This window comes from Neopelma chrysocephalum, unplaced genomic scaffold, assembly GCF_003984885.1.
Source record: "Neopelma chrysocephalum unplaced genomic scaffold, ASM398488v2 Primary Assembly neopelma1_23, whole genome shotgun sequence".
Taxonomy (NCBI): domain Eukaryota; kingdom Metazoa; phylum Chordata; class Aves; order Passeriformes; family Pipridae; genus Neopelma; species Neopelma chrysocephalum.
The window spans coordinates 19,645,067-19,672,214 of NW_020897691.1; the positions used below are offsets into that span (position 1 = coordinate 19,645,067).

At 38.8% G+C, this 27,148-nt stretch overlaps 1 protein-coding gene across 3 annotated transcripts in view; it reads left to right on the forward strand.

Annotated features, from left to right (window-relative positions):
* TULP4 (tubby like protein 4) overlaps window positions 1–27,148 on the forward strand; it is a 151,793-nt gene that overhangs the window by 116,603 nt on the left and 8,042 nt on the right. For all 3 annotated transcript variants that reach the window (XM_027689131.1, XM_027689122.1, XM_027689140.1), the window contains 9 exons: window positions 2,831–3,011; window positions 5,258–5,392; window positions 9,575–9,741; window positions 19,281–19,505; window positions 21,722–21,956; window positions 22,444–22,588; window positions 23,833–23,977; window positions 25,129–25,222; window positions 26,585–26,728. In XM_027689131.1, the coding sequence (XP_027544932.1) occupies window positions 2,831–3,011; window positions 5,258–5,392; window positions 9,575–9,741; window positions 19,281–19,505; window positions 21,722–21,956; window positions 22,444–22,588; window positions 23,833–23,977; window positions 25,129–25,222; window positions 26,585–26,728 (1,471 nt within the window). The remainder of the gene's footprint in view (window positions 1–2,830; window positions 3,012–5,257; window positions 5,393–9,574; window positions 9,742–19,280; window positions 19,506–21,721; window positions 21,957–22,443; window positions 22,589–23,832; window positions 23,978–25,128; window positions 25,223–26,584; window positions 26,729–27,148) is intronic.

The window sequence follows — 27,148 nt, forward strand, 5'->3', positions numbered from 1 at the left end:
ACCTTTTTCCAGCATTCCCTCTGACCTCCTAGATCTGCAAATAACCAAAAAAATATTAATTTAGGCAGCTAAAAGGCAACTTTTAAAATTTCTCTGTTAGATCCTTCAGGCATACCCTGTGGCTCAACCTTTTGTCTGAAGGTCAAGAGAGTTTTATTCATCTGACATAAGTAGCTTAAGTGTGGCATTTATAACTTGAGTAATGTTATGGATGATAACACCATTAGACATTTTTACAGCTTCAGCAAGAGTTCAGCCAGCAGGGCTATCAGCCTGATAGATGCTTTCATCTTAAAGGTTGTATTGCTACAATAACCCCCAAACTTAAAGCTGCTTCTTGCAACCTACAACTTGGCTAAAGAGATGAAGAGTGCCCTCCGACATTTCTAGGTTGCTAAAGAGCTTTGAGGTTCCAGTGAAGAATTAAGATGCTGACATGCAGCTGTTCTGTTCTGAATTGGAAATTACTGAGGACTTCATAATTTTGAATGATTTGGGGGCATAGCTACTCAAAAGAATTAGCTTTAGATTGAGATGGACTGAACTCTGGGTGATGAATGCAAGCATTCCTACTCAATTATAAAATGATTCTACAGGATTTTAGGAGGCAGAATCTTCTACTACTATTGTCAGAAACAACAGAGAGTTTCACCTCCTCTGTCTAGGTATTTGCAGTTATAAAACTTCTAGGAAACTGGTAACAAACTAATCTATAGAGTAGATTGAAAGTGGTGTGAAAAGCTAGTAGGATTTTGCCTTTGTAGAAGTTTATTTTATAGAGAACTGAAGGAGAGTGGCTGTGTTTTGAAAGTAAATAGTGAAAGTGGCTGTGCACTGATTATACACATGAAAACAGTTGAAATAATGAACAGTGTGAAAGGAGATGAGATGATACAAGTGAAAGAAGACTTGAGTAAAGAATCATGAGAGAAGGTGGTGTGAGATGAACAAAGCTGGAGTTCTTGCTTTTATATCTAAGAATAGTAATCTGAGGCTTGTAGCAAACTTTAGCCGCTGTTTTAACCCAGCAACTATTTAACACAAAAATATTCATAACATGTAATGATTATAGTTAAGGCAGTGAGATACTGATTTTTTCAATACTTTTGATGATGTGAAACAACTCCATTGTTTTTCTTAAGATTTTAATGACTTCACTGGAGTTCTTTTGTTAAATTGCCATTCTAGTTTACAACCTTCATTGATCATTATATTGATCATGGAAGAAATTTTAGTGCCTGTTTTTTATTGACTAAGACTTAAGAAGCCACGCTTGCTTTCTGAAACATCCAAAAGTGCAACCATGACAATTGCTTCCTAGAAGAGTGCTGTTGTATAAGTCTGATACAATAGACACTTTGAATGCTGCAAGTCTGACACTACACCTCAGAAGGAAAATGGAAAAGAAGACCTCTGACAGCAGAGGACAGCAAGGGTGATTGCAGTCTTTGAACAACAACTGTACTGGGAGATCCTAAGTAGGCTATGATTCTTCAGCTTGGAAAACAGATGACTAGAAGATTAGATAATAGAGGTCTATAAAATTGTGACTGATGTTGAGAATGTAAGTAGGGAACAATTATTCTGTATTTCTTTTAGTATTAAGAGCTAAAGGTTACCAACTGAAATTATCAATTATCAAAGAAGAGGGAATATTTTTTGCTGGAAGCTACATGTGTGTGTAGGGGAGATGCCTGCTCAGTGCATCCTGTTCTTTTACTCTTCACCAAACACTTGACCACTCTTAAAGGTTAGGCTTTTACAAGGCTAGGTGAATTTTTGATCTGAGCATATAATTGTTAGTAACTTAAATTTACAAGTATTGGAAATAGGTGGCAGACTGAAGAGCAAGTATAATAAGATTGTCCTTCCTTTAAGCTTCATTTTTAATGCTGGCCAGATTTCAAATTGATGAGTGCCTTTAAACTTGCTTTAAAATGTATTCGCCTCTTACGGAATTACATGATAGCAGCAATGGCCTTGGCTAATGCATTTATAGTTTTAAGATTTATTCATCCTTATTTCCTGATGTTTTTCTAAAATTCATCAAATATGCAGGATCTTAACTTGCTTAAAGCCTTAAAACAGAAAATGCTTATAAAAAAAGAAATTGCAGGTTCCAGTCAGTCTGACCTCAGTCTGTGCACAATGGCTATGGAGTTGTTTAGGGGCGAGAAAAAAACTTGTGTTATCCATTTTGTATTTGAAATGGTCGGTGGAAGCTCTTCTTCATCTTCCTGAATGTGTAGCACATTGCCTTCCTCTTGGACTGATCATACTGCTTTTGCCTCTGTTTTGCCACCTGCTCTCAGCTTGTCAACTGAATAACCTGTCTTTCTCTATTCAGCTTTCTATTTCTTACAGGCTGTTTGAAATCTCTGCAAAGACCTCACTTTTGTCAGCAGTGCCTTTTCTTTTGATACTGTTATAACTGATGCATACCTTGGTTTCTGCCACCAATTTTAGAAGTTTCTGTATAATCCAAGAATACTGCAGAATCTCTGGTAGCCCTTCTGCCTGCTCGCTTTAGTTGTAGTAATGGCCAAGTTCAAATAAAATGTAATGTCTCATATTAAAGTGAACAAAACGCACCCACCACAAGACATTACTTGCTCACAGATTTTTATGAACTTAGCTCTAGATCTGCTGCTTTAACTTCATTCTTTACATAGATCTTTTGTTGCAATGTCCTATTCTGGCACCATTTCACATCCCTGACTGCTTTGCTTTCAATTAATTTCCAGCATAGCTAGTTAACTACAAGATGCATTTGAAGGAGGGTCCAGTGGCTGACATTTGGCAAGACTAAGGCCTGTTCTGTTATTTCCAGGTACTGTTTGGCACTGCTGATGGACAGGTTATCGTCATGGACTGTCATGGCCGAATGCTGGCCCATGTGCTCCTTCACGAGTCAGATGGCATCCTCAACATGTCCTGGAACTACCCCAGCTTCCTGGTGGAGGACAGCAGCGAGAGCGACACGGACTCTGATGACTATTCCCCACCACAAGGTAGTGTTATGTGCACGTCCTTCTGTTTCAGCTTTGCAAGTGCTCATGAAGACATCTCAAATACAGGGAATTCTCATGCTGTTCAAAAACAGCAGGATGGGCACAGTTTCTAGCTCTGGTAGAGCAGAGAGCTGGTATGGGAGAGTGGGTTTGTTCCCAGCTCTGCCACCAGCCTTGCTGCAGGTCATACCTCATCTGTGCTGCTCTGCCTCTGCACAAATGAGATAACAGCACAAAGCTCAAAGTTTTCAGTGAGGGTGAGTGAAAAACACTAGATAGGGACATGTCAGGTTTCACTGATAAGCAGGTATGAGGTATTGCAATGGTTCGTATGTATGCAGGTAGTCAGAGTGCAGTCACAGAAGTTAATGCGTTACTATATAGATTCACGTGAAAAGACACCAGTACTAGACATAGTGTAAGGTACTATATATGTAATTTTATCTCTGTTTTGTAGGATTTCTGTAAGGCTCATCATTTTGGTCCCATCCCTGATAGTCCTGATATAAAGAGTTCAATAAGTACTATAGAAGGCTTGAAAATGAAGATATTACAAGCAATTATGTGGGGTAGAAGCAGGATGACTAAAGCTGTCTGGAGTTACTAATTCACATGCTTCAGAGCACATTGCCAGTTTGAGGGTCAGGAAGAAATTCTTCCCTCTCTTTAAGTCTCAAAACAACTCATTTGGTGAAATGCTTTGGTTTTAAACTCTAAAAATCATCAGTAGCAAAAATGTATGAGGCCAAGATGTCCCAGCACAATCAGTCCCATTCTTCTTATTTAAGTAATACTAATACTTCCTATTGATCTGGTTGGTTAGTTTATAATCAATGAATAAATAATGAAAGAAGATAGTCTGATCATCTGGTAAAATGTTAGCATATTTTAAAACTGAGTTTTGTTTTGGCTTTCATTCCTCACTTTTGGTACTGGGTGAGATTTCTTATCTTAGAAGAAAAGAAACAAACTTCAACATAGCAAGCTTCTAAAACAAGACAGACAACAACATTGAATTGTTTTTTTGCTGTTTTTGTTTTTAAATACTGAGGTTCCAGTTGGAGGATGGTGAAGCTGCAGACTACACAGATGAGAACTTAAGTGATCTGAACGTGTTAGCTTTTTCTGAGTCAGTCAGGGGGTGGGTGAACTCGTTACAAGCCTACAAGCCTATTTTAATGATTACCCAAACATGATGTGTTTTCTTGAGAGCAGATGCAGCATAAATCTCTCAAAGGTGATGAGCTTTTGACTCACACAGATGTGTAGGAAGGACTAGAAGTTTGTTGGATTTTTCTTTTTAAATTATATACACACAGAGATGGTAATTATTAGACATCTTTCTCCAAAATGCTTTCTGATCAGCTTTTTTACAAGTCAGAAAGCAATACTACTCTAAACTGGTTCTACCATTTTTGTTGACTGAAAAATATTGGCTGGGCCTTGAGAGGCACTTCATCAGGGACCAGTGGCATCTCCTCTCAGAAACTATAAACAGAAAGAGTTAAACAGCAAATGCTACAGATGGTGATATTGGTCATGAAGTATTTAGACAAAGGAGTTTCAGTGAATGCTGAAAAACAAGCCCAGAGGAGCAGAGACTTTGCAGAAATGGTTTTTAAGCCACGTGTTCCGTTTGGGCTCACTCAGACCTTTGGGTGCATTGGATCCTGTTACACAGAATGGAAGGTAACTTCATGCTGCTGCCTAGCTCTTAACATTTAGAATGGAGTAATTTGTGAAAGGTCGGATTGTTCTCTTAGCAGTTCTTATGATGTCTCTGTGACTTAAGGAGGAGTCCCCAGCACTTGCCCAAGAAGAAAGTATGTCGAACAAATAATTTTTAATGTAATTATATTGTTCATCACACTGGTTTTCAACTTGGGTTTCAAGGAAGCCTTCCGAGGCACTGGTGTTCAATTTTTTGGCACTTTAGGGAGTTGACAATGGAGAAAGATTGAAAAACACCACTATATAATATAATAGTATATGCAAGAAATCACTTGGATATGCTGCAGTAAAAATTCACAAAGTAAAAACACTGGAGTGTCACAGAAACAGACAAGCTTAAGTAGCTAAACCTGCTTTGCTTTTGCCCTTAGATGTTGCAGAAGTAAGCAGATGGAGTTTAAGACTAGGAACCAACCACTCCTGATGATGGTAGGCTGAAGCACTGTGTGTTTCAGCCTAGATGTAGTTACTTTTGGTTGTTTACCTTTTGCTCACTCCAGAGCCTTGTTTTGCAGATGGACCAGCTGCGTATCCAGTCCCGGTGCAGAACACCAAGCCACTGCTTACTGTCAGCTTCACGTCAGGAGACATCAGTTTAATGAACAATTATGATGACTTGTCTCCTACTGTCATCCGCTCAGGGTTGAAAGGTACAAAAAGAAGCCATTTCACCCCTTCCTATGCTCTGTTTTTCTTGTATTCTTAGTGATATGTGCATAGATTATGTTTTTGTGGTTGTCTCTCCTTAAGCCTGAAGCACTCGGCCGCTGTTCTTGCTGTTTCGAGCAGTGACACCTGCTGGAGGAAGAGCAGCGCTTGGCTGATGGAGTTTTTGTGTTTGCAAAATGTTTCAAAGTGCTTTTGAGATCGTGTTTTCATGGCAATTTTGTAGAGCAATCGATCTGTTTGCAGTTATCCAGCTGAATGTACTAATGTGTTTATGCTTTTTTGTGTGAATGCCTCTGCTACGTAACACTACCTTTGCATGTTTAATTCACAAAGTTTTCCATGCTTTTGGTAGCCCAGTATGAATTGCAATGCTGCTTTGATTCTCACAAATATTGAAAACTTGCTAGAATTATTAACTATGAAGAGGCAAGTTATTCTGAGGGAACGAAAATGCCATTGATTAATTACTATACATCTTGCTAAGTGATGTGCACGAATGTTTGTTCAATCAGTATTCCATGTAAAATCTTTAACTCACATTGAAATTTTTACTGTTCTTACCTATTAAAAAAGTCTCTTACTTTGCCAGCACTCTCAGTACAATTTACCATGTTTTGCCTGCAGAGACATTTTAATTCACTGCGGCACATAGGCACATACTTAAATATGCTTTTGCACCCGCACAGGTAAATTAGTTTTAAATTAGATGAAAAGAAAATGAGGCTGTTGGAGCAGACTCTTAGCTGTTCTGGAGCAGTGGGATGGTTTTGGTGAAAAGTCGCTTGAACACCAGCCCCACAGTTTTTGGGTGATCCATTATTTAGAGTAGTCTTAGGATGTGAAAAAAAAAATCACCTTTGAGGTTTCTTTTTCACTCCTTCATCTGTGCCACCACAAGAAGTGCATGATTGGCAAAGTGTAGCATCATGAGGCAACCCTATGATCCAGAAAACTCTGTCAGCCAAAAGGATGCCTAAAGTATGGAAAACTTAGTAGTCTTGAGTTGTCATCTAGTCCATCTTTCAAGTGGAAGCAGTAAGAGAAACAAACCCCAGCTTATTCTCTGTTTAGAGTTGCAGGGCTCTTTCTTGCTGAGGGTGTCTGTCCTGTTTCTCTTTCCCCATTGACTTTCACTAGTGGAAAAAAGATCCCTTAATTATGTCACCCTCCTGTAGAGGAATATTAATGTGCAAGCTAGAGTAGGAATATTTTTATGAGTTATAAAATGGACTACATTGTTTTCATCAGTAGACTAAAAATGTGCAGCACCTTGCTGGATTGGGAGTGTATGTGAGGCAGAGAAAGGTGACTGGGATATCAGATATCACTCTGTTGTTTTGAAGTACTGTACAGTGGAAAGTATTTACATATAGTTTTATATAGATGTCTGGTTTTTCTGTGTCTTCATATCACATTTTGTTTCAAGTGACTGTAATTTTACTGCAAGAATGTGCAAAACCACCCAGTTCAGGGTCTCCATCCTGTCTAGGCACTTGGTATTCTGCTGAGAGTGGATGGTCTTCAGTATTGGCTGCAGGTTCTTGTTCCTCTGGTTGTGTTTAAAATCTCAAAGTATTGCTTTGTGGTCTGTGCAGCAGATATCCCTACCTTTATGGACCATTGTAAGGCTATTCAATGTGTTTTTAAAGCAGTCAACTATAAAATTATTTCAAGCAGTAACAATATATTTTTGCCATTCAGCTTTGCAGAGCTGTAGTTTTACTGGGGATATTTTGGTGAAATTGATAGAGAAAAACGTTGATAATTTGATTACCCAAATAAAAGTTCTTCTTTTCATCCAGCTTAAACAGTACTGGTGATTTTGTCAGTCCTAGTGGAAATCCTGAACTGTTCAGATGGATCCTTTCTTTTTTTTATACTTTTTAACTCAGTGATTCTCAGTGCTCTGGTACCTGCAGAACTGCTGAACTACATCTACTAGTTGCACTTGTTAGTTACAACTACTGCCTGCTCTCTGTTCAGCATTTGCTGATACACATGCCTATAGTGGTTGGTAAGTAGTTTTGAGGGATGACTGATCCACTGATTTACTTGCAGACCATTACCCTAGACAAAACCTCCATCTGATTTTTAGTCTCTGTGCTTATGCTGAGAACCTAGTTATCAGTTGAGCTATTTTATATAAAGGTTCAATAGTTGTTGAAGACCCTGTTGGCAGTGCAAGCATGCAGTAGAGCCACACTGTCCCGGGAGGATACTGCAGCCCACATCCAACCCTTCACTGCCTTTGCAGCAACCTATTTCTAGGAGTTTGTGAGAGGGAAAACTGCTGGACAAAGTAATCACTGCTCTTCCTCTTGATATAGGGATCAGCTGAAAGTTTTACCTGAAGACATGTATCGAAAGGAGACTGTTTTTTCATTTTGGTAGTTCTGTAGTTAATCCAGTTACCAAAAGTGGAGTTGATCAGCTTGCCTCATTTATTTTTAGCCTGCCTATCATTTTACTCTCTGAGAAAGAAGAATTAAATCCCATTGTAGATTACTTAGAGGGCTGAAAACCAAGAGAAAACAAGAAACATACCATGCCAGCTGTGGAAAAATTATCTTGAGGAACTTGCATCTTGCCTCTGATATGTATAGAAGCATAATTCCCATGAGAAATATAAGAAAGTTTAAATAATACAAAACCATTTTAAATTGCACATAAAAGTCCCTGAAAATGACAAGTTGACAACTTGAAACAATTTTGAGATCCTTCCTGCCAGCTCTCATTTCTCTCCTGCTTCTTCATTTGAAGACAGCTTCTCGCCCACAAATGTGTTCAAAAGGTTCTTGGCAGATTGAGCATCCCAGAGCACAGAAATTTTGTCTTTACCTTCACTTTGTCTCAGCACAAAATAGCTGCCTTTCACCTTTGGTTTAAAGAGTAAAAAGGTTTAAAGACTAGCTCAGTATTCTTTGCACATGCAAATCTGCCTCTGAAACACAAGCAGAAATGCAAAATACAGTTTTAGAGCTGCTCTTGTAGTGTGACAAAGAGCTAGAGGATATAAGGGTTTGAAATTATCATCCTCAAATTAAGTTGTGGGCGTTTCTTATCGTGAGGTGCTTGTAAGAGAAGTAACTGATATATATTCATATCCATGTATATGAAGAGATTAAGCAGGCTCTGTGTGATTCTGGCAAACCCCTCCTAAGCAGGTGAGTAGATTTTCACAATTCAGAATCACAGAATCAGAGTTATTAGGGTTGGAAGGTACCTCTGGAGATCATCCAGTCCAACCCAAGAGGGAGACTCCAGGACGTCCCTGGGCAGCCTGTTCCAGTGCTCTGCCACCCTCAATATAAAGAAGTTCTTCCTCATGTTGAGGTGAAACTTCTTGTGTTTTAGTTTCTGGCCACTGCTCCTTGTCCTGTCACTGGATACCATTGAAAAGAGTCTGGCACCATCCTCTTGGCACCCACCTTTAAGATATTTATATACATTAAAGAGATCCTCTCTCAGTCTTCTCTTCTCTAGACTAAACAGGCCCAGCTCCCTCAGCCTCTCCTTGTAACAGAGATGTTCCAGACGCTAATCATCTTTATATGATGGTGGCAAAAGAAAACATATGACATGGAGGCCATATGTATTTATGGACAAAAGTCCAAGTCTTTTTAATTTCATGTTACAATAAGTTATAACTCTAGTTTAAGTTATGCTAGCAGTTAATATTCACAGATAGTGAGAACATGAGGCATTGCCAGATATTCTGCTTTTTTTTGCTGTAGGCCTTTCCAGGCAAATACTCTTTGCTGCTCTCTTAGGGAGATAATTTAGCTGCACATTAACTTGATTCCACTTTTTTATCCCACTTTTTTATTCCACTTTTTTATCTTCCACATCAGTTCCACATTTCTAGTAAATTCTTGTCCTTAGGTATTTAGGAGCAGCCACTGATTACATTGTAGAATTACCACAGAGAGAGAAGAATGATGGTTTTTACACATGTTTTGCAATGTGCAGAGTAGCGAGAGTCATTCTCCACAGTGCATCTATGGTGTATTTTCTACTGTTTCAGTGAAAGGATTTAGGTTTCTAAGTACTTCAGTAACTTTCAAGAGCATATTTTATCTGTTCAAGTTACTTTGCATAATCTGGAAATGCTGTTCCTATTGATTCTGATCAGTGATTATTACAAACCATCTTTTTGATTTCAGATGTGGTGGTACAGTGGTGCACACAAGGAGACCTACTTGCAGTAGCAGGCATGGAAAAGCAAAACCAGCTGGTTGATCTCAGCAATGGTTCTCTGTTGAAAAGTGCACTTGTCAAGTTCTACAATGTGCGTGGGGAACATATCTACACTCTGGAGACACCTGTGCAGGTAGGAGATACTTTTTAAGTCTGTTCTCAATGCTTTGCTGACATGTCTTTCCCACAATAGCTCATTGGTATAGAGCTGCAATGTAGAAAAGGTTGCAAAATGTCCTGAATTCATTCTAAAACACATTGTAGATAAAAATGCACTATAAATAATGATTTTTTGCATTAAGGTAGACATGCAAGATTGCGTCTAATTCTAGGGTCCACTGTGCTAGTTATTGTTTCCCAAAATCATTGGGCCATGAAAAGACAGATAGGAAAAAAAAACTCTGTTGTTTTATGGATAAGTGGCTGAGGAGAAAAAAAGCTAAGTAAGTTGCTTAATATTGTAGCAGAGCCAAGAGCTGGACAAAAATATTCTAACTCCAGTATCATAACTACAACATTTTTCAGTCTTTGTTATTGCTGTAGTTTTCTAATGTACAATCAGTTGGTCTGATGCAGTATTTTACTTTTTACGGCATCAGATGGAAAAGGATGAATCAGAAAGTCTTGTTTCTGTTCCCATCTTCTGTACAGACTTTCACTGTAACCTCGGTCATGTAACTTGCCAAGTAAATGTCAACACATGGTTTGTGTGCTGCTCAGGAGCACAACATGCTTGATAGATCTTCGCTGATATGTCAGAGCTCAGCTGAATGTATCTCTATTTAATTTTCTGCAGAATAGAGATGACTGTTCTGATTCCTGGCTGTTAGTAGTGAAACTTTATAATAGCATTAAAATGTAAAAGTGAAGGAAAGTGCTATAGATATATTAATTATGTTTAATTGTGATAACATGTATTATTTTTTTTTCAGTATACCCTGATCTGGGATGGATACAAAAGGATGACATAGTAAACCAGATGCTAAGCCTTTGTGTTTGCTTATATGTAGCATTAACCTGTGCTTATTAACTTTATCACTCTAATTTAGGTAGAATTCTTTAGTTGTGTAATGTGTAAAATAATGATTTCTTAAAGCCAACCTAAATATGTACAGTGATATCTAATGCTGATTTAGGTACCTAAAGGACTTACCCATAAACACAGCTTTATTGTCTTAAACATAGCCTCTTCAGCAAAGTAGCACAGCCCTTTCCTCTCTGGATCAGTTCTAAAGAAAACATATTTATATCAGTGTTGCTTTTTCCCACACTAGGTAAAAAGCAAACCTTGTTCTGTTACTTCAGTACCAGAATACAGTATGTCCACATTAGCTGTTGAACCAGTGTAACACTGGTGTTAAGCTGTGAAATCACACTGTGGTTGGAGCATATGATCGGATCAGGCCAGGTTGCCTTCAAGTATGAGTGTGTGCAGGCTCTTCTCTTACTGTTTTGTTCCTGGTAATCTCAAATTCTCCCTAATTTAAATACCTTCATCTCCTGTAGTTTTCCATATATAGCTTCATGTTTTCAGCTCTTCTCCTTTCTCCTCTACTTAATCATCTGGGAGAAAGCACATACTGTGGCTGACGTGAGGGCTAATCATTCTGCCATTATATGAGTACTTCTAGGGCAACTGACAGGCCAGACAGAACAGGTTACTATCAAGTTTATATTGCAGTATTTCTCATTGTAAAAGTACTAATGTAAGTCTCTCAACTCTTTCCAGCTGCTAGTTTTCATGGAAATGGCAGTATTTTAGTGTAATGGAGATTTCTTCCCACATTGTCAACTGCAGATGAAAAGCCAACAACTTGGGAAGTTGTAAACCAGGCTGGAAGTGAAGGATGGGGAGAGTCAGTGGGTGGCTATCACCACTTAATAACAGAATCATGGAGTCTCATTTCCTTTGGAAACCGGGATAAAAATAACATTCAAACGGATATATTATGTTTAATAAAAAACATAAATATATGTGCATACACCTACCTAAAATTAGAGCCACTCCTCTTCTCTTATTAGTTAGTGTTTATTCTCTTTATTTGGTGCATTTAAATTCATATTTACTCAGCTGCAGGAGGAAGTGAGGGGTTTTTCAGAAGGACACCTGTATCTGCTCATGTGGACTTTATTCTTTTATGTATTTGAATGCTGATCTAGCAGCATTACCAGCTAAGTGACAGGTATGCTAGAACATTGTTAAGTAATCAGTGTACTAACAAAGCCAGATAAAAAAACTCGTTGCAAAAGAAAATTGCTAGTAACTTTTGTTATGCTATGCCTCTGCTCCAAAAATGTATATGCAACAATGACAGAGTGAGTCAGTGGTCCCAGTAATTTGTCTCATGACAAATTCATCAGAGCAGATTAATTAGTTTTCTGTACCGTGACAGTCAGCCTTTCAATGTGATTTTATAAAATTCATTACTGGTTATTGAAGGAAAAAAAAGAATAAAATAAAAGAATTTCCTCATTTTGAACTCCTCTGCTAAAACTTTTTCTTCTGAAGAAGAAATGTGTGACCGGAAAGGCACATTTATTCTAAATGACTGTTGTTCTGAACATAAAGGCCAGAAAAAGTAAAACAGCCATGAACATAGAAGATGGTGGATTACAGGTGTAAAACTGATTTTCGATATGGTCCTCTGTCCCAGTTCTTTGGTAAAGCATATGTCTGAAAATTAATTTTATCTGAAGATTAATTTTATCAGTAAAATATACTGAATTGTTTTTGTTTCTGCTGTTTGTCTGTCCTGTCTTCAGTAGGATATTCAGGAAACAGGAGATTTTATTGTTTATAACAGAACTCAGTCTAAAATATGCAACTTGACTGGAATGTTACTGAACATAAAATCACTGCAAACCCCAAAGGTAGAATAGATTTGGGAACTGCAGGTAACTCATCTTGATGATGACTATTGTCTTGGATCCCTTCAAGGTGTTTTATATGCTCTCTTCTCCTCCAGCTTTAGTGTGATTTTGGCATCGTCTGTCTCATTTGATTCACTCTCTTAAGCTTTTACCTTCAGTGTAGAAATTTATAGTTCATAAACTTAGTTTGCTGACTATAATACCCCGGAGAGAGAAATCACACTTGTTTAGAAGTATTGAAATGAAAGCAGTAGTTTTGCATGAAAAACAGCATTCATAAACAGAGTGGTATAAACATAGTGTAACACTGTCTCCTGTTCCCTGCTCTGGGGCTTCAGCCTGCCACCCTGGCATACTGCAAGAATGTATTTCCAGAATGTAGTGGAAAGAACTGAAAAAGTATCAGTAAGGATTGGTCCAATATTGAATTTTTGCTACGCAGAATAAAACTGGTTTGAACTTTGAAAGAATGATGAACAAATTTTGGAAGAAACTTCAGAATATCACACCAGACCAAACTGTGTCCATACTGTGACTTCAGAGTTGATACTGGTTATTTGCTTTACATAAAGAGCATATCTTAAGAGCTGTTGATCAGCTGATGACTGTTCAAAAATGTACTATCGATTTCTGTAAAATTTTTGTTGTACTAGACTTGTACACATGAACAGCAACCTCATGTACCAAAAATATGCCCAGTTATTTTAGCTGGCAGTTTTTTCCATGGTCCTGCTTTTTCAAAATTTGAAAATGTGATTACAACAGCAGGCTGCCCTGCTGGTCATAATTTTATTACTGGAAGAATGTTAATTTATGACATTGTTTGTTAAGTCCCAAAAACCTTTCACTGGCATCAAGCAGGGATGAGAATGATCAACTCATTTAGACTATTTTACACTCTTGCTAAAATTGTTTGGTGGAAATGCTGCAACCCAGTTCTGTCACTTCAGAATTTCTCATCTAATGTGCAGACAGGTCTTTATTATATCAACTAACTGTACCTGCTGTCACTTCTGAGTGGATACAGCTGCTTCATATCTTCCTGTATCTTTAAACAGGAGTTTCCTACACTACAAAATTATCTAACTTCCAACTTTAACAAACTTGTGATTTTTTTCCATCTGATGGTTCAAAGTTGTACCTTATATTTTGGTTCCTTTTTCACTTTTTATAATTTTTTATATGTCCCAAGAGGGAGGGGAACAAGAGCGCAGATTTAGAATGCAGATCTTATCTATACACCTTTACTTCTACAGTAAATTTACATTAGCTTAAGATTTTATATCACTGTGTAAGGACAGATTAAACCTCAAGGGTAGTGAACAAGGAGGAGGAGAGTGAACTAAGCCTCACATGTTGTATAGACAGTGAGATTAAATGCTGAAAAACTGTATTTCTCTCTAATATTTTTAAACCCTAATTCAAAGTGGTGTAGTAAACACTAAATCTTTATGGGAGAAGTTCCCAGAAGTCTTTGAGAAGAAGACCCACTTGCTATAGACCTACTGCTGTCAGCGTTTTACAGGCTGCTTCTCCACTGCTGAAATATCTCAGCATCTGAATGAATAGATTTAAGATTATGTGATCCCACAGAAATCTTGTAGTTCTGTAAAAGCTATTTTACTCAGGCCTGAGAAGGAAGGTGCAATTTTAGGTTAAATTCAGATCAAAAGGCTATGAGAGATGAGGCTGCTTTTTATGTTACTCAGCTGAGCTTATCTTCATTTATTTCACACAGAGCGTTCAGGTTGACTGAGCGTTCATGTTGACTTTCATTTATATTGCATGAAATCAATCCTATTTAGTTGTTATTGGATGACAACAAAGGTTCAAGAAGAATTTCTTTTCTTACAGAAACAAAAGCAACAGTTTAGAAATAACTGATGAAACATGCTTTAGGATATCAACAAGGACCTTGATATATTTCATATAGGACATAAGATCATCTCTGACTGCTGCAGAAACGGATTGTGATCAGGAGTGGAAAATGGAGACACTTGTCTAAGCAAAGACTCATTCTGCTAAAATTGAATCTTCTTGTAGTGACTTCTTTAAAAAAAATTACTGTAGAAATAGCATATGAGAAACATTTGCAAGTCAAATAAGAGTTTATTATATGAAAAATCATGTAAGGCCACAGCAGTGTAATTTCTGACCATGTCATAGTCTTTATTGCTTTTATCACCACCAGTTCTTAACAGTTGATATTTTTCCCACTGTAAATATGGGGAACAGAAGAACGAAGGAGTTATGTTCCTTTCCAGCAACCATCCACAAATGCTGTGGCAGTACAGAGATGTGCACACACAATTCCCAAGAGCCAGGTGGGCACTGCAGCCATTGCACCTTTCAGCTTGTCTCTGAGAAAAACAGAGGGAAAATTGTGCATCACCACGTCAGCAGTCTCAAGTGAGAGCAAGCTAGCAACGTACTTACACGTGCCATTTGCTAGATACTGTTTTGCAGTTGTGTTTTTTCTCCTGAGAAAAGTCCTGCTAGTTCCTGGGCTTTCTGCCCTAGAATACCATTGTTGTTTCATTACCAGTGGGAGTCCAAGTGCCAGCAAAGAAGGGATTTGTTCAAGCAGCAGGCAGGCCCCATGGCTCAGGATTTCTGAGCTCAAGGCAGGCAGCAAGAATCAGCTTGAACAGTGTTTTCATTGACTGAACTGCATACAAGTGATGGAAGGTATATAAATTATGTTCTCTCCTGTAAGAGAGACAGATGAGTGACTTACAAGAAGCAACCACAGAGCTTTGAGCAGGAATATCTATTCCTGCATGTTTTTCTAAGGGGAGCCAACATCCCAGCTGGGGTACAGATTTGAGTAGATGTTTCTGAGTTTCAAGCTGACTCTGAAAGAAATGGCAAAAGAGCTCCTTGTTGGACACTTGCTGAGATGTGTTTTCAGTCAATATTTCTCCTGATAAAGCCTCTTTTTTTTTTTTGTCCTTTAGCCAATTATTTCTAATACTTAATTGTGATAGAGCGGAATCCTACCTATGTGTTCAAATTCAAGGGGTTTTCCATGATTATTTTTCCTATGTGTTTGTATTTAGACCCTGGAATTCATTCAGGTATTTACAGTTTGTTCTGAGATTTTTCAAAACCTGATGGGATTTTTATATGCAAAGTGAGATTAGAAATTCTCATGTTATATTTGTAGCTGCATTTCTTTGTTTTTAGCAGAAAAAAACAACTATGCAAACATAGAAAATAAAATTCTTCTGTGCTAGAGTCTGCTTGTTCACTTTCTAACAGGTGCAATTTGGGTACAACTTTTGTCCTTTTTTTTTTGCTAAAACAGTGCAAATAAGTGGATGCTTTATGAGTAGCAATACTTTTGTGTTGGATGTTGGAGTTCAATTGTTTTCTCTCAGTAGAGGTTGAAAGGAAAGCTGTGGCCAGCTCATAACTGACTTGCTGTAGTAATTGATTCATATCCCCTGTCCATCAAGGGGAAGAGTGGGAAGCATAGTTATTGAAAAATATTATTGGAGCAATACACTTAAAGGTCAGGTCAGCTCTGGCATTTGGGTGATCTTTTCTTTCTTGAAGACTGTAACAACAGGCTAATTTTCCCTGAATCTCCTCTTAAATCTTAGCCTTTAACCATAAAGGAAATGTTACTGAATACTAGGCTTGAGGAGTACGAAGGGTCTGAGCATTTAATAGAAAAGGAAGGCAAGGTGTGTCTGGTGAATCAGTAAGCAAAGACAAACCAGTGTGGTACAAGTGCTCTTTGATGAGATTGAAAATATTAAAACATACAAGCTGTGTGGGGATATGAACTGTACAAAGGGAAGAGTAGAAGTGTCATTATTTACAAACAGTACTACACTTGTAGGTGTTGTATGTTGTGTGTTTATTTAAACATGCGCCCACTCACATATTGTTTGCATGAAAGTACAGAATGTAAGGGCATTATACATTCAGAAGTTTAGAAGGTGACTAAGGGGACCCCTGGTGGTCTAGTGGTTAGGATACGGCGCTCTCACCGCCGTGGCCCGGGGTTCGATTCCTGGTCAGGGATACTCCCCCGGGCAGATGGAGCTCGTCAGCCCTGTAAGGCCATCCATCTATGAGAAGGTCACTCTAAACAAACCTACGTCCTGAGGACCTCGCTGCCATTGTCCAAGCTCACTTGGCCCCAGCAGATGAACCTTAGGATTAAAGGGTGGGCTCAGTTCAGCGCATGCTGTGTCTCACCTAAAAAAACCCATTCTGTGGGCTCAAAAGGTAAAAGACCTTTCCCAAAAATCTTCGTTCGCGAAGACTGGCCATGCAGAAGGTGACTGAACTATGGTTGCCCTTTGGAAAACTGTGGTGAAGCCAGGCAGGAAGGCAATGTCTTTCAGCTTCTGACTTTCTGCTCTTCCTGAGCTCCATGGTGCTGTGTTGCTGGAGGTCCCACCCAGTGCTTCAAAGCTTCTGAAAAACCTTTTCCTTGAGACTATGTTTAAGATTGCAAAGGTTCTTGTGCTGGTACTATCTGCATCTCTGCTGTTCTCTGCATGCAGAGTAACCTGAGAAAAGAAGTGGTTTCATTTGACTCTTACTTGGATGAAGAGTGTCCTATCTGGGTGTGATATATTGGGTTATAATAGCTGCAATACTCAACACTGTGGTAGGGCTGTCTGGGTATGCTGTGTTGGATTATGATAGCTGGGATATCAGACTTCTCTTTTGGCATCAAAGTTTACACAATAAATAAACATTTGTGTGCCAAGTCACATACTTGTTTGTTCCCTCACTATATTTATAGGTAAGCTAGGGAAGTAGTTGATGCAAAGTGAATAAAAGAATGACATTTGGATCCCATCGTAACAGTCAGGTGAATAGTTCTTCCCATGCTGGAATTCAGCCCTTGGGGAAAATCAAGGTCACTTCTACTAGTGCCATTCTCAGACTGTCATATAGTAGACATGGCTGGTACCTAACTTGTGCCGGTGCCTTTTCAATTGCATTTATTTTGCAAGCAGCTTGAACTGTCTCATTATTGCCAGACAGTATGAGGGCTGAGCCACACTCACAAATTATGAAAATACCAATCAGTAGGTGATACTTTATGTGATCTCTCCTTAAATTTAAGGCTGTATCCCACAGATTGTGGTCAGGACAAGCTATGTAGTAATTATTGGTGGTACACAAAGGGTTTCTCAATTCTTTTGAAGTTCTCCACTACAAAATGCCTTTAGCAATTACTGTGAAAATTACAAGGTTCACGTGTTGCTGCTTTCTATTTGCATATCAGTCAGCCTGAAGATTTGTGCCTTCGTGGAAGTGTGTGTGTGTGTGTGTCTGTGTGGTGTTGCCTAGATGTAATTAAGTTGAAGCTTCTTCATTTCTCCCACTTTAAAACCAACATTTTCCTTGAAATCTGAGTCTAGGATAAGATGACGTAGTAGGGAAGATCTTTTCTGTGAAGTTTTTCATCAAATGCTTTATCTTGATGGTAGTGCTATGCAGCTGCATTTTGCTTCATATCATTCATATCAAAACATATTTTCCCAGTTTCTCACCTTTAAGCATCTTGAATCTTGAAGCTTTTCCCCCACACTAGATTAGTAACTTCTGGGCTGATGTAACCCTGCTATCTGGGTACCATATTGCTAATAGAGGAGTGGATAAAAGCTATTACTGGTGGTGCCTTGACCCTATCTTCTTGTTTGGTGCATCTGTTATGAAAAAATATTCCGAAGATACCCTGACCTTTCAGTAAATACAGTTCATTATTTAGATGAAAAACATGTTTGCTTAAACTTTTGAGTGTCATAGATTGTGAAAATAAGGAAGCCCTTCACAGGAAGGAGTAAACCTTTCGTAGTTCACTGATCGCAGCCTCTTGTATAGTATTCTTCATGGAGTGAGAGTTTCATCTTTACTCCATGTTGTTTATTTGTATAGAGATAGCAGATAGGGGATTGAAATACCACAGGGTGTGTGCGTATATGCAAATACAGGTGCTTTCTAACTCAGAAAGCAAGAGATGACAGGTGGATGCAACTAACACTTATGAAGGGCAAAAGTAATGGTGATAGAGCTATAAGAGGTCTCAACAGACTGGTACTTTACATGAAAAAATGGGATTTAGGAGGAAAGTTTAGAGGGCTCCTTGCAAGCAGGCAATAATGTCCAAAACAGTAGTCGTTTATTCTGCATTGTAACACCTAGTATCAGTTGCCCCTCACTCTTTCTAGTTTTACTGTCATGATTTAGACATTTCTGAGTGTAGAAAAGCAGAAGACAAAAGGCCATTCTCTGTTTTGTTACTAGTTCTCTTTCACAGTTCATTTCCTCTGGGAATAGTTCAAAAGAGACACTGTGCAGTGGAAAAGTCAGTGCAAGACAAGAAAGCTGATTGGATTTTCTCCACTCATTTTCTGTCTCTGGGCATATAATTTAACTTTTCAGTTGTAAAATGTGAGATGTTGCCAGTGGATGAGGCTTGATTAGATGACTGAAAAAATCATTTGAATAGGGCATCAAAAGATCCTGCTTTTTAACACTGTGTGACTTTAAAGTCGCTTATCTAGGTACTGAATTTGGTAGATGATTTCTTGTGTGATGAAGCCTTCTGAGTAAAAAGCACTATATAAATATCAACTGCTGTTATTGATGATTTTGGATGTTCCTGTTCTTCTCCCTTTTTGTGGCAGTAGCGGGCACTTTTAAGTTTCTGCAAGACTTAGGGTAACGTGATCGGTGCTGAATTCATGTGATCACTTGCTGTGCAGCTATCTTGGCAAAAGATCTTTTAAGAAATTCTTTTAAAGTAGTATCCTTTTGCTCTTCATGCAGCGTCCCATCATCTCCATCTGTTGGGGTCACAGGGATTCACGCCTGCTGATGGCTTCCGGACCTGCATTGTATGTAGTCAGAGTCGAGCACAGGGTCTCCAGCCTGCAGCTGCTGTGCCAGCAGACCATAGCTAGCTGTCTGCGGGATGACAAGGACATCAGCAAACTCACCTTGCCCCCTCGGCTCTGCTCGTACCTCACCACTGCCTTTATACCAACAATCAAGGTAAAAGGAAAGAAATGTGTGTCTTGGGAGGAGGAGGAAAGGGTTACTAGATTTCTCCCCCGTGGTGCTCCTAAGTGACAATGGCTAAATTGTAACATATTATTATAATTATCATTTTAGAAGCTTGATTAAGGGTCATTCCTGTCCTCTTCAAGAGCCCTCTGATGCATTTGGTGCCTATGAAAAATCTGAAAAGAAGGCTGACACATGCTAATCTGCATTATTCCATGGAGATGGCTTTTCCAAGTACATTACAGGGGTAAAATATGCTAGTGACTCACAAAGACTTGTGAAGAAGCTCATGCTGATGATAATACTGTGTCATGGTTATAGGAGGGATTCACAGTGGTAAAACTGTTGCCTCCCTGCATGTCACGAGTGCTTATATTGCCAGGAAAGTTAGACTTAGGACCTGGGGCTCCCAAGTATTTCTACTAATAATGAGTTCTGCTTACCTTGCTGCTCCAACAGTGCTATGGAAAAATGAACCAGATATTACACCTTTTCCTGTACCGCGAGCAGAACCATCTGCACAACGTGCTTGTTTCATGGTTTTGCCCTCAGTAACATCTTTGGATTTCCAAACTTTTTATCACAGCCTATAAACCAGAGCATTAGCTGGTAAATGCTCAACATTCAAACACACTTTTTTGTGATTTTTTTGTGTACGTGCTACAGCATTCTCTTGAGCCAGCTTCAGGTCCTTGTCAAAACAAGGCAGAGCTAGAACAGCTAATTTGAAATCAGTGGGGCTGGCCCAGCTTAAATGAGAACAAATTTTGCCTAAAAAATAATAATTCAGCATGATTCCATTTGGGTAGTGCTAATCAGGGCAGTTTGTGCAACTGTAAAACATTTCACTTGTCATAGAAGAATAAATGTCTTGCTGTAACCATAAGACCTCCATCCCCAAAGATGCAGAGCATCTAATTAACCAGTGATCCTCACTTCTTTCTAGAATGTCTCCTTCTCTCCAGGATGCTTCTTTCCATGTTATTCCAGAGCCAGCCCTGCAGCTCTCTAGAGCATCAGTGAAAATTGCTTGGCTGTTAGGGAAAGCAGGGGAGGGGAGAGGATGAAGACAGCAGTTGGCTGTAGCAAGGCTGGGAGCCATGGTGGGGCTCAGAGGGGCAGAGGCAGTACAGGGGCACATTGTTGCCAACAAGCCTTCTGTCACCTCTGAGACCGGATGGGTAACAGTTGTGGGGCTGCGAGGCTGAAGCTGAGAGGCTGAAGCAGGGTTTCCAGAAGCCTTCCCTGTGCTCTTCCGTGGGTGTTTCTGGAGCTTCCTCAGCACTTATTTATACTTTACACTGGGCTCTCACCCAGCCACATGCTCAACCTACGTTGTCAGCCATGCCTTCAGTGCTTGCAAAGGCACCCTCTTTCATGCGCGCGTTCCTCTTCTCCCTTCAATTCACGGACTACATTGTAGGTCACTCCTCAGCCCATATCCATCTTGCAAGGTTAAGAAAGCCTATTTTTCCCTACCTTTTTTTTTCCTCGTGCTTTCATTTTGAAAGAAATTGTGTTGACTTATACACATTAATAGTATTTGTGTCATACGGGCTATATTGTCCTACACAAAAGCTGTCCTACTGCTTTAGAACCTAGTTTTTCATGGATTAACACAGTGTGGCTTGCAAGCAGGGCAAAGTAACCCACCCTGAGCTATGTGCTTGTATTTCTTGACATTGCACACGAATAGGCCCTCAGCAAAGATGTGCTTGGAAGTGATATAAGAAGTACAAGCTTCTTTCAGAGCTGACAGCATTGTAGCGTAGTGGCAATACATGTACTATTACTAACCAGCAGTGGGAATCTGAGTGGCCAGGTTCGCTTGGAGGGCCTACAAGAGACAAGATACTCTTTGACTTGACCACATTACTCAGGTTCGAAAAGACGTCTGTGATACAAGCCAAAACTTGAAGACAGGTTTATTTTCTAGTTCAGTCCTCTGACCACATCCTTTTTGATGTAACTAGTTGTAGTTTTCTGTGTACAACTGCTTTTGACCCAACCAAATAATACACAGACACTGTCTTTCTTGCATGTGGGTCCTGCATAACTCACAGAGTAACCTGTACTAATCTTCACCTACCAAATTAGAGCTGGGTTCAAATTCAGTTAGTTTTGTTGGGATTAAGTCACCATAGGAAAAAAAGCAACCAATAACCTATAGGAAACTTTCTCTTTCCTTCCTTCATTTAATTAAGCCTCCTATCCCAGACCCAAACAATATGAGAGACTTTGTCAGCTACCCAACAGCTGGTAATGAACGGCTTCACTGCACAATGAAGCGGACAGAAGATGACCCAGAGGTTGGTGGTCCATGTTATACCCTGTACTTGGAATACCTTGGGGGACTGGTGCCTATCCTGAAAGGACGTCGTATCAGCAAGTTGCGGCCGGAGTTTGTCATCATGGATCCTAAAACAGATGGAAAAGCAGGTAGAATTGAATTGTTGTTCTGTATAAAAAATTATTTAGAAATACTTTTGATATTAAATCCTCAAGAGTTTAAAAATATATATGTATGCAACATAAATGGTGGCGTCTGATATTTTTTCTTATGTGAAAAAATCTTTAGCATGACCTAGACTCAAGCCTCTGAAATTATACCATGCTGCCTTTTGTTTTACAGAAGAGAACTTCTTGTAATGGAAAATAGACTGCTAATTAGAAGAAAATATTCTTTAGTCTCAATTTTGAAGTCAGTTGAATGCTATTCACCTCTCTGAATCATGTTCGCTTGAGTTCAAACTATTGCAAATTTGGAGTTTATACTAGGCAGGATGAAGAATGTTTACTTTTTCTCTGCCTAGTTTTATTTCAACTGCTGCTTGTGAATTGGGTTTATGCTTCTGGTCACTGAGAGTTGTAATTTATAGCAGTTTTCTGAAGTAGCACTTAAATTTTCTGGGGCCTGTCTTGATAGATGAAATCTATGGAAACAGCTTGATTTCCACTGTGATTGACAGCTGCAACTGCTCTGACTCCAGTGATATTGAACTCAGCGATGACTGGGCAGCAAAGAAATCTCCAAAAATCAGTCGAGCTAGCAAATCACCTAAACTCCCCAGGTAATAATTTCTTGGATATTTCTTCTTCTTCTTCCCCATGTGTTCGATCTCTCTGTCTCTTTCCCCCTTTCTCTGTATCTCTTACTGTCTTGACCCCTTGTAAAATTAAAAGCAGACTCCTTTGGGTAGATAGGAATCATAGGATTGGGGTCTTCTTCAGTGTGCAGTTATGGGACAATGTCAGAGATTGGACTTCGTGGAAGATTCTGGGGCAAAATGTAATGGGAAACAATAGGGCACCACTTCTCCCTAGGCATCAAAGAAAGATTTTATAAACTCTCCCACCTCTGTCTTTGCCACATATGAACTCTTGCCACCATGGAATATATTTGTCCTTCAAACAGACTGTGTTTTTACCCCCTCAGTGCTTAGAGTCCCTGATCTAGTTAAAACCTTTATTTCCTCAGGGATATTTTCAAAGTCATATGTTCATGCATAGGTGGCATAGATCCTGACAGGTGGCACTGATGCTGTGGTTACCTTTCAAGGGAGCCTTAACAAACAGACCCTCCTAAACACTGTGTTGACAAGGTTCTGTAGCAATATGCAAATCAAACTTCCAAGCTATTAATTTGTCCAGTTGTTTTCCTGACAGCTCTTCATTATATTCATTATGTGCATAGACAGAATCCCCAAACCTGCACGGAGCCTTACTGATGTCTGTGGTGGTTCTCATAGGCACTGACCTCTATATGCCAGCTTCTTGTTACAGAATTAAGGCCCTGATGCCTTCTAGCTGCAGTTGACACTTTTCCCAAGACTGTATTATGAGCTTGCCCTGGTATGAGGGAGAGCAAATGCATCCTTTTATGTGTGAACACAGTGTGTGAAATACCAAAGTTTTAGTTTGGCAAAAGAGCCAAACTTGACAAAAGAACCATCAGTTCCTGAGCCTAAACCTGAATGGGCTCAGGAAAAACAACTATCTTGCACCCTTGGTTTTCTAAGAGCATACTTTTGAAATGCAACTTCTGTTTGTTACTTTTTCTACCACTGAGCTCTTTCAGGTGGCTGAACTCATATTCTTGACCCCCTTTGCATAGTGGGAGATATGACTTACTGCAAGTGTATCAGGTCTTCTATATGTTTTATTTTGACCCATAATTCTCTGATTTGTAGACTCTTTATTAGCCACTTAGAGAACACCACACTAGTTGTCTTCATTATATCTTTACTCTCAAAGACATGAGTTTTGTGCATTTTTCCATGCCCACTGATGATTCTAATTATTGCTTTATCTGCAGAATCAATATAGAAGCTCGCAAATCTCCAAAGATGTCCCGAGCTGCGCAGGAGATATCAAGATCACCAAGGTTACCAATAAGGAAACCCTCTATTGGTTCACCAAGCCTGACCCGAAGAGAGTTTCCTTTAGAAGATATTAGCCAGGTATCGTGCATATTGTTACCATACCTGATTCAAATGGATTTTCTTCAAGAGGCAGCAAGTTGTGATAGAGATCCAATGTTCACCAATTAAAAAATTTTATCTAATTACAGTTGCTAGAAGGAACAACTAGAGAATTGCACCTTCCAGTTAAATATCAATGTTCAAAAGTGCCAATGGAATATCAGGTGTTGTTTGATAAATCCCATCACCACTCATTTTTGTCAGTGCAAATCCATGTGAGAAGTTTTATTCCAAGTGATATTGTTGGCTTTGTAAAAATGTGAAAATGCTTCATTCGTTTCTCAGAGCTGTCTTAATACCACCATAATTCTCTGCTTTGCTAAGGATTGCTGAGATAAGGAAATGTTTGCTTCAGAGTTCTCTGCTTCAGTGTTCTCTGTTTCATAATTGCGTGGAACAGTCTTAACTGGAAGGAAGGCAAGGAATTAGCGCTTTGTACTCTTTGTGATGTTCATGTCCTCAGGGTAAATGAAACTTAGGAGGCTGTAGAACTATCTGGGTTACATATTTGATTAATAACAGCCTGCATTCTTTTAATTTGGTTTGGTTTGCTTTGGTTTTTTCTGCTCTCTTGTTTCACTTTTTCCTTTTTATGAAAAATTCTAGATAGTTACACAGAGATAGGACCAAAAGTCCCTTGAATAGGGCAGGAGACCTGAGGCTTAGATCCTGCTCTTAATATTGACAGCATAACTCCTGGCCTTTGAGAAAAATCTCTTGGTCTTTCAGACCCATAATATATTCACCATGGCAGCAATGGTTTGGAAAGTTGCTTTAGGAGCTCCAGGGAAAAATATGTTTGCTGTTATGAATAATTAATTTGTGCCTTATTGTTTTATAAAGTGACTCAAGCATAGAACCAACGGGCAGAGTGTATTACTTTCTGAAATACAAAACAGCCATGCTCTTGCTGTGCAGAAAAGCAAGCATTTGAAAACAGACCTATTCTCACTGAGCAGGCAGTGTGTTGTTCAGTTGCTACAAAGGCACATTAGGCTGTTTCAATACAATAAAAACAAGAGAAGCTGAAATTGCATTATCACGTGCAATAGCTTGATTGCTCTGCAGTTCTTTATTAGAGTTTGATACAGATTTTATCAGGTAAAAATGATCTTGTTTTTGCTTTGCAGCACAACTACCTTGCTCAGGTCACATCTAATATCTGGGGAACCAAATTTAAAATTGTGGGTTTGGCTGCTTTCCTACCAACTAACCTTGGTGCAGGTAAAAGTGAACTCTGTTGATTTTTTTACATGTCAAATTCTTTCTAACAAACAACAAACTTATGCCATGGCATTCTTTTTAAGTGATCAAAAGACTTCTTTAACAAAGCACTTATTTTCTGTGGACAATAGGAATTAGATTTTATGAAATTCACTGTAACTAAAGGAGATCAAAATCTATAAATACAATAATGACATGATCAATAAAATGCTAAAAGTCTCACTTGTAATAAACTGATTAATTAACATTCAAGCCCAGACCTTTATTTTTACAGTTATTTGAACAAAACCCACACAAATGAAAAAAGTTTTTGCAAGAGTATAAAAATCATGGGTATTAAGTTACTGTAATAGAAATATTTTTAATAGTCAGATTTTTGTAGTCATTTAGCTAGAAATTATACAAAAATAATGTTAAAAAAGCTCTTACAGCATCATGCTCAAGATTCTTCAGGTCAGTACATAGCCTTATCATAGGGTTCTCCTGCTGGAGCATGAGTAGGTTCACCTGCTGGAGCATCAGTAATCTGGTAGCCTTCATTAAAAGTATCAACCTTGTTTTGGGTAGGCCAGTCCTACCCAGATAGTTCTGTTGGAAGGAAGAAGTCTGAGAAAAGAGCAGGGTACCACCTAGTAGAACTGAGCTCTGAACTGAAATATTAATGCAAGTATAGCAGTTTAATGAGCTCTTTGGAAAACTTATGTTTTCCTGTGTTGCATTATATAGTTAGATCAGGAGTACATATGGATTCCCTGAATGCAGAATTAGATAGATGCTTTTTGTGGCTATGTTGACTGCTATCAGTAGTAGAATGACCAGAAGTCATTCTAATTCTCTCATTGTCAGTGGGGAAGGATGTAAGTGTAGTGTAAGTGTATAGTGATAATTCCTTCAAATGTTCTCCCAATCTCCAGTGTTTGGGTCCCAGGGACTTCCTGAGCCATGAGGGGTTTCTTTGTATGTAGTAATCTTCAAAAGATTTCCTTCCTGAAAACTTTCCAGTTTTCCCCTAAAGTCATGTAAGTCAGTAGCATCCTGTGGTGAAGAGTTCCAAAGAGTATTTTCCTTCCATAAAAGTAGATGTGAATAAAAGATGAAGTAATTCATTATTTCTATGTATTATTTAACTACAGAGATGCTGTTTCCATTTAAAGAGAAATAGCTAAAAGTTACAATCTCTTTTATCCTGTTTATGCAAAGTGTTATGTAGTAATTTGACAAATAATGGTTCACCCATGCACATGTGTATAGTAAATAATAATATTCATAGCTCTTCTGTCTGCTTTGAATTAATTCTTTCTTAGGTTTAGATGCTCTTTGTGTAACAGATTTTTTTTATTTCTTGTTATACTCTTTCTCTAGTAATATATAAAACCAGTTTGCTGCATCTGCAGCCCAGGCAAATGACAATATATCTCCCAGAAGTGCGGAAGATTTCAATGGACTACATTAACATGCCTGTCTTTAATCCAAATGTTTTCAGCGAAGACGAAGATGATTTACCAGGTAAGGAGGAGCTGCAGGTCTGCCATGTTATGGGTTAAGCTAGATGAAGGACAGGTCATTTGTGTTATGGTCCCCTGTGGTAAACACACAAATCAAAATCCCTTAGTCTGATGGGATCCTGTAAAACCAAATTAGAATAAGGCTAATATATATTATAGGCATTGTTTTCTGATACATGTGGAAAATATAATCCATGTAGAGCTGCTAAGTTTCAGGTTCACTGGAAAAGTAGTCATCTGCTGATTCATCTTAGTTTGCTAAGAATTCTCCATAAACTGAAGCCTTGCATTCTGCATCTTGATAGGACAGAATTGTAATGTGTTGGAAGCCCAAACAGATGGTTCTTGAGTCCTGATGGCATCAAAGCACAGCCTGCTGATGAGCTTGGGTTGAGGGGCAGGTTCCCATAATACTTAGCCA